At 57.3% G+C, this 7,640-nt stretch overlaps 2 protein-coding genes across 4 annotated transcripts in view; both read right to left on the minus strand.

The window, feature by feature from the left end:
- Positions 1 to 2,228, minus strand: part of RABGEF1 (RAB guanine nucleotide exchange factor 1) — a 49,531-nt gene extending 47,303 nt beyond the window's left edge. For 2 of the 3 annotated variants that reach the window (XM_059414756.1, XM_059414755.1), the window contains exon 1: positions 2,121 to 2,228. The gene's annotated coding sequence lies outside the window, so the exon portion shown is untranslated. The remainder of the gene's footprint in view (positions 1 to 2,120) is intronic. The other variant, XM_059414753.1, reaches the window with a different exon arrangement.
- A 1,695-nt stretch (positions 2,229 to 3,923) lies between these two features.
- Positions 3,924 to 7,640, minus strand: part of KCTD7 (potassium channel tetramerization domain containing 7) — a 23,519-nt gene continuing 19,802 nt past the window's right edge. Inside the window, exon 5 of the mRNA XM_059414762.1 lies at positions 3,924 to 4,006. Coding sequence (XP_059270745.1) covers position 4,006 — 1 coding nt within the window. The 3' untranslated portion in view covers positions 3,924 to 4,005. The remainder of the gene's footprint in view (positions 4,007 to 7,640) is intronic.

The following is a 7,640-nucleotide window of genomic DNA, read 5'->3' on the forward strand; positions in this document are numbered from 1 at the left end:
CGGACATCCGCGTGCGCCGTCCGGGCCACTCCTGAACTCCCCCTCGGACGCTGACCCGCCCCCGACCCCCGCGTGCCCGCCGCTGCACCGACGACGACCCCGGCGCTCCGCCACCAGGAGCCGAGAACTGCCCTACCGCACGGCAGGGTCGCGGCTGCTGCCCCCGGAGCTTCACCCTCTGACCCGCAAGCAGCACCACCGAGTCCAGCTTTTCCCCAGAACGTCTCAGGAGCGTCGCCCGAGCGTCCAGCCACAGGTACGTCCGTCGTCGGGTGACGGGGAGCCACCGCGTGCCTCCGAGGGCGCGTGCACCGCCGCCCCGTCCTCCGCAGGCGCCGCCTCGTCCGGACCACGCGCCGTGTCGCTCCGGGGCCCGACGACGGAGAAGGCCGCGACTAAGCTCCCGACACGCCCGACTCCGCCGTTCGAGGCCCGCCCTGCGCGGTGAGGGGCCGCTTCACAGGGCGCCCTCGGAGGCCGCGGCCGGACGGGGGTCGCCCGGCGCCGTCCGCGCTTCCGCCGCAGACGCAGACACCGGTCCGCGGCCGCGCTCCCCGCCGGAACGGACGTCCCGCGCCTCGGCACACGCAGGGGAGCGCGACCTCGGCCCCGCGCACTGAGCCCGTGAGCGCGACGCGGCGCCCCGCGGACACCCGCGTCGGGAACGGCGAACGCTGACCACGGCGGCGCGGCCCCACGGAGCCTGCAGGCCCGGCCGGACGGAGCCCGCGGGCGGAGAGCGGCGACCCCGTCCGCGGACGCTCGCCCATCAGGCCCGACCCTGTGCGCCGGGAACCGGCCGCGAGGGCCACGGAACTGCACTTCGGCCACGCCGAGGCCCTTCTGGCCTGGTCCCCGCCAGACCGACGCCCCCGGGACCCCGCACCCCGGCCCCGCACCGCTGGCTTCCGAAGACCGCGGCCCGCATCCCCCCACCCCTGCTCGTCTCCACGGGACCCGGTCCTCGCGACCCCGCACCGCGAGCTCCCCGACGGGGCCCCCGCCCTCCGGACCTGCGGTCGGCTCCGGGGCTCCGTCTCCGCTCCGTCCGGACGTGGCGCGGAAGGACCGTCACTGCCCCTGACCCGCAGCCCGTTCGGAAGGCGAGTGACCCCTCCGACCCCGACCCCGACCGGCCGTCCGCGCAGAGACCGCGACCTCCGCCAAGCTTCCGCCGCGCACCACCGCCTGGACCGACAGACAGTGCGGCCCGGCCCCCGCCCCGCCGCTTCCTCGGTGCGAGTTTCCAGCTCACAGACTTTACACGCAGCCCCGGGGTCGCGGGGAACGGCCAGACGCGGCTTCCTGACCCACAGCCCCGACCCGCAAACCGGAGCACCCGCGCCGCCGCCCTCCACCCCAGCGCCGTGAGGCCGCGACCCGCGCGGCGGCTTCCGCGCTCACCCCAGGGCAGGACGAGCGCAGGACCCAGCCCGACGCGGCCGTCCGTGACCCTCGAAGCTCCCCCCGCCCGAACTTCCGCGACGGCATCACCCCGCGGTCCTCCGGGACGGCTCGCGAGCAGGGGCTTCCGCGCCCGCCCCAGGCCCCCCGGCCCCGCCGCCGCCGAAGTCGGGACAGGAGTTCGAGGCCCCGCACCGGGAAAGCCCGCACGCCACCCCGCGCCCCCGGACCTCTCCGCCCCCAGCACCCAGGCGGGGTCGGAAGTCGCGGCGTCCGGGCCCGGCGGGGCTGCGACCCGGTCTGCGCCGTCCACGCGGACGGGCCCCCGAGCGGCCCGGGGCCCGAGCCCGCAGGGTCCCCGCAGCCTCCGCGCTGCAGAGCGAGGACGGAGCCGTCGCGCGGGGCGGGCGCCCGGAACGGCAGGCGCGTGTCCGTTGGGGCGCGGCCGGGCCCGCAGCAGGCGGCGCGAGCGCCCGGAACGCCCGGAACGCCCGGCTGGGCACCACAGGCTTGAGGCGGCCGGTGAGGGCCGCGCCGCTGCGCCCGGGGCTGGGCCCGACGGCGGCTGGACGCGCCGGAGCGAAACGGCCCCGGCCGGGGAGGCGGCACGGGCGGATGACCCAGCAGCCCCCGCCCGGACGGCGCCCCCGCCCCGCCGCCCGCAGCCGGCAGCCGCGCAGCCCCCGCCGCCGCCCCGCCGCCCCGCCGCCCCGTACCTGCGCTGCGGCTCCACGGCGTCGGGACCGCCGCCCTCCGCGCCTCGCTCCAGGGGTCCCCGCTCCGCCGGTCCGCGACCCGCCCTCCGGCCGGCCCTCCTCCCTCGCGCCCCGCCCCCGGCGCCGCGAGCGCCCGTCACGCACGCACGACGTCACTTCCGGGCCCGGCGCGCGGAGGGAGGAAGTCGTCGCGGCGCCGCTCGGGACCCGCGCTGGGCGGAGCGAGGCGGAGGGGGCTCCCGCGGTGAGCGGTCGGGCGCGGGGGCGGCGTCGAGGCCGGCGGTCGGGGGTGGCGAGGAGCGGGCGCTCCGTCCCGGTGCCGCCTGCCGCGGTGGCCGCCGGCCCTGGACGCCGCCGAGGCCGCGCACAGCCGCCGCCGCGCCAGCAGCGGTCGCCGGGTCGCCGGGTCGCGGGGAGCGAGGCCGCGTGGGAAACCGCGAACCCTGACCCTCTCGGTGCCGGGACTCCTGGTTTCCGAGGTCCCGGCCCGGAGGCCGTCCTGACGGCGGAGCGGCGCCGAGGCCCGCGGACCCGGTCGCTGGGGGCCCGCGCCGTCCGGGCGTCCGGTTCCCGAGGCCCCGGGTCAGGAGCGTCGGGCCCTGCGGCCGCTCGGGGTGCTGGACGCCGGCTGCGGGTCGCGGCCGAGACCGGCTTCGCTCCGAGCCGCCGCGGTGGCCGCGGACGGGCGTCCGGCCGTCCCCTGCGGAGCCCAGGCGGACTCGCTCCCCGGTGGCCCCCGAACGCGGGCGGGGCGCGGCCCCCGCAGACGCGGGCTTGCGGTGGAAGGTGGGTGCAGGGCGCCTCCGGCGGGGACGGGTCGGGGGCGGAGGACGTGTCCCCGCAGAGGGGTCTCCGGGCTGCGCCTCGAGCGCGTCGGCTTCTCTTCCCGGTCACGCCCCAGAAGCGGCCCCGCCGGCGCCCGGGTCCGTGGACTCCGGTTTGTGTGTCCCTCGCTGGTCGGTTCCCTCCCGGTGACCCCTGTGCCCGGCGAGGCCCCGGGGAGTGTCGGACCTTCCGCAGGGGAGGGGGCCCGCGAACGAGCCCCGGGGGCGCGGGGAGGGAGCGTGCGGGCGAGCCGGGCCGCGGAGCTGGTCGCGGGTGCGGGAGGACCCGGGCCGGGGTCTCTGCGGGGAGCGGGAGCGCCCTCGACCCGCCCCTGTGCAGCGCGGCGGGGGGACCCGGGGAGAGTGCGGGGACGGTCCGCCGGGGCGCGGGGGTGAGGCCGCGGCGGGGGGACCGGCTGCCCGGTTGCTCCTCCCGAGACGGCGGGCTGGGGGCGGCTGGGACGGCCCCGCGGTCCTGCGTCCCTGGGGAAGCGGGGCACTGAGCGGCTCGGCTCTTGTACGGGTGCGGGTCTGCGCTGTGTCGTTTGGATTCGGTTGACTCTGGCAGGTGCATTTCTTTTGATATGGACGGACGGACGGACGGACGGACGGAGGGAACATCTCCCAGGCTGAGATCCCGACCTGACCTCACGTCCAGAGTTGGACGCTTCACCGCGTGAGCCACCAGGTGCCCCTTTAGCGTATGAATTTGTAAAAATCAGCCCCATTGGAAAAAGTGAGGATAAAAGAGGCCAAAAACTCATCGTGGAATCAAAAGATCCGAGAATCAGAGGTTCATCTTGGGTGGGAAGAAGAACAAGAGGAGGGTGGGGAGTGCGGGGGCCGAGGGGACGGACGAGCAGGACTGATGCAGAAGGTCAGACCAGATGACCTCCCCCGAGGACGGAGACGCACCACGGACCGTGGAAGCAGCATCCTGTCTTGTTCCCATCTCAGAGCGACGGTGTTCGCTCCGTCGAGTGGGGTTTACCTCTGCTGGTCGTCGGCGGCCTTTACCCTGGGTGGACGGCGGTGCCTGCTCTCCTCAGTGGACAGGCTCTTCTGTTACTCAGGAAAGGGAAGGACAGTTTTTAAAACATCTGTTTATTGTAAAATACAGTGACATAAAATTAACAAGAATGAATTTGGACCCTTAACACTATATACAAAAATTAACTCAAACTGGATTTAACACCTAAATGTGAGATACAAAATTTAGAAAACACAGCTGAAAAACCTCATGACATTGTATTTGACAGTAGTATCTTCGGCAACACCAAAAGCATAGGTAATAAAAGGAAAAAACAAAAACTAGACTTAACAAAATTTGAAAATTTTGTGCACCAAAGGGCACAGTCAACGGAATACAAAGGTAACTCACAGAAGAAAATATTTGCAAATGACTTACCTGATAAGGGACTGTTACCCTTAAAACTCAACAACAAACAACCCAATTTACATGAGATTTCTTTCCATTTCCTTGTCTTCTGTTTTCTGCAAGGTTTTAGAGTTTTCATTGTACAAATCTTTTACCTCGTTGATTAAATTAATTCTTAAGTATTTTATAACTTTTGAGGCTATTATAAGTGGAATTGTTTTCTTAATTTCTTTTAGGTTGCTCATTGTTAGTATGTAGAGGGGTGGCTGATTTCTGTGTCTTGATTTTGTATTACTACATTGCTCTATTCTAACAGGTTTTTTTCTGTAGAATCGTAGGATTTTTTACATACAAAATCATTTCTTTGAGCAGAAATAACTTTACTTTTTCCTTTCTAACGTGGATGCTTTTTACTTCTTTTTCTTGACTAGTTGCTCTGGCTAGAACCTCCAACACAATGCTGAATAGAATTGTGGGAGGGGGACGAGCATGTTTGTCTTATTCTTGATCTCAGTGGCAGCACTTCTTACACCGTTGAGTAGAATGCTAGCCGTGGGTTTTTCATATGTGACTTTCTTATATTAAGTCAGTTTCGCTCCATTCCTAGTCTGTTGAGTGTTTTATCATGAATTGTGTCACGAGATTTTTCTCTGTCAGTTGAGAAGATAAGGTAATTTTTTCACCCTTAATTCTCTTTAGACCATCTTTGTATTCTAGGACTATATTTCATTTGGCCACAATATATAATCCTTTTGATATGCTGTGGAATTCAGTTCATGTTTTGTTGAGAATTTTTGTGTCAATATTCATAGGGGATGTTGATCTGTAGTTTTTGTTTTTGTTTTTTCCTCTTGTGTCTTTATCTGGCTCAGTATTGGGGCAACAAATGAGTTAGTGAGTTAGAAAGCATTCTCTACACTTTGTTTTTTGGGAAAGTTTGAGAAGGATTGGTATTAGTTCTTTAAATGTTTTGTAGACTTCTCCAGCAAAACCATCCAGTCCAAGGCTTTTCTTCATTGGAGGGTTTTTGATTACTGGTTCAACCTTGTCACTAGTTACAGATCTATCTGGATTCTCCATTTCTTGGTGATTCAGACTTGGTAGGTTTTCTATTTATGTGAAGTTAGTAATGTCCCCTCTTTAATTTCTGATTTTAGCAATTTGAGTCTTCTCTTTTTTCTCTGACATTCTAGCTAAATATTTGTCAATCTTGCTGATTGTTGTTGTTGCTGCTGTTTTTTAAGATTTTATTTGTTTATTTCAGAGAGAGAGAGAGAAAGCCTGAGCAGGAATCAAGGGCAGAGGGAGATGGAGATGCACACTCCCTGCTGAGCAGGGAGCCTGTCATGGAGCAGGCTCTGTCATGAGCCAAAGCCAGACGTGTAACCAACCGAGCCATCAAGGAGCCCCAGTTTTGCAGATTTAAAAAAAATTTTTTGGTTTTGTTTCCTATATTCTTTTTATCCTATTCATTATTTCACTTTTCTCCACTCTAATGTTTATTTCCTACTCTTTGCTAACTTTGGCTCAGTTTGTGCTGCTCTTTTTTAGTTCCTTTAAGGTGTATGGGGGCACCTGGCTGGCTCAGTAGGTGAAGCATAAGACTTGATCTCAGGGTCATGAATTCTATCCCCACATTGGGTGCGGAGCCTACTTTAAAAAAATTTTAAGGTGTTTAGTTCGGTTACTGATTTGAGATTTCTTAACTATAGATATTTGCAGGTAGAAATTTCACTTAAGCACTGCTTTCAGTACATTCACTATGTTTTGTATGTTGTGCTTTTATTTTCATTTGTCTCAAAATATTTTCTAATTTCCTTTATGATTTCTTCTTTGACTTCTGGTTATTTAAGAGCATTTTAAAAAATTTTTCAATTATTGTGAGTTTTTCTTCTGTTACTGATTTCTAGTTTTGTTCCACTATAATTAGAAAAGACATTTTTATGATTTTTCAGAATTTATTAAAATTCATTTTCTGTGGTGATTATGTGATGCGATACAGGTTGGCTAATGCTACAGATGGAAACACTGGCAGTATAGAAGCATATCGAATCAACACATTGTATACCTTAAACTTACATGATGTTATATGTCAATTATATCTCAATAAAGCCGAAAATTTTTAATTTAAAAAAATGTGTTTTCTGGCCTAAAATATGTTTTACTCTGGACAGTGTTCTGTGTGCATTTGAGAAGAATGTGTGTTCCATTATTGTTAGGTGAAGAGTTCTGGATGTATGTCTGCTAGGTGTACTTGGATTATACCATCATTCAAGTACTCTTTCCTTCTTGATCTTTCCTCTGGTCGTTCTATCCATTATTAAAAGTGGGATAATGAAGTCTCCGACTATTATTGTAGAATTGTCAATTTCTCCCTCATTTCTCCTTGTTTCATATGTACTTGGTGCTCTGATTCAGATGCTATATGCTTACAATTGTTGGATCATCTTGTTGGATTAAATTTTTTTTCTGTATATAATGTCCTTCTTGTTTCTTATAACCCTTTTTCTAATGTAAAATTTATAGCCACCCCACACGCTCCTTGGTTTACTGTTTGCATGGAATGCGTTTTTCCATCCTTTTACTTTTGACCTCTTTGTGTCTTTGAATCTAAAGTGAAACTCTTTTGGACAGCATATAGATGGAGCTTTTAAGAGAACATACTCCACAAGTCTCTGACTTTTAATTGGAGAGTTTCATCCATTTACGGTTAAAGTAATGACTAATAAGGAATGACTTCTGCCATTTTGCTAGTTCTCTATATGGCATATTTTTTTTTTATTCCTCAATTCTTCCATTACTGCATTTTTAAAAAAAATTTTATTATTTGACAGACAGAGATCACAAGCAGGCAGAGAGGCAGGCAGAGAGAGGGGGAAGCAGGCTCCCCGCTGAGCAGAGAGCCCGATGTGGGGCTCAATCCCAGGACCCCGAGATCATGACCTGAGCCGAAGGCAGAGGCTTTAACCCACTGAGCCACCCAGGCGCCCCTCATTACTGCATTTTTGATATGCACTTGTTTTTCTGTAGCCTACCATTTTGATTCTCTTTTCTGTATATTTTAAAATTTATTTTCTTAGTGGTTAGCTTTGTGACTGTAATTTGCATCTTAAACTTATAACGACATAGTTTGAATACCAATTTATTTAAAATTGCTTATAATCTGTACATACACCTCTCTGTCCCCTTATCTGGTTACTGTCACAGATTTCAGCTTTAAAAATTATATGCCTGGGGGCGCCTGGGTGGCTCAGTGGGTTAAGCCGCTGCCTTCGGCTCAGGTCATGATCTCAAGGTCCTGGGATCGAGTCCCGCATC

Source organism: Mustela nigripes, chromosome 11 (assembly GCF_022355385.1).
Source record: "Mustela nigripes isolate SB6536 chromosome 11, MUSNIG.SB6536, whole genome shotgun sequence".
Lineage (NCBI taxonomy): Eukaryota > Metazoa > Chordata > Mammalia > Carnivora > Mustelidae > Mustela > Mustela nigripes.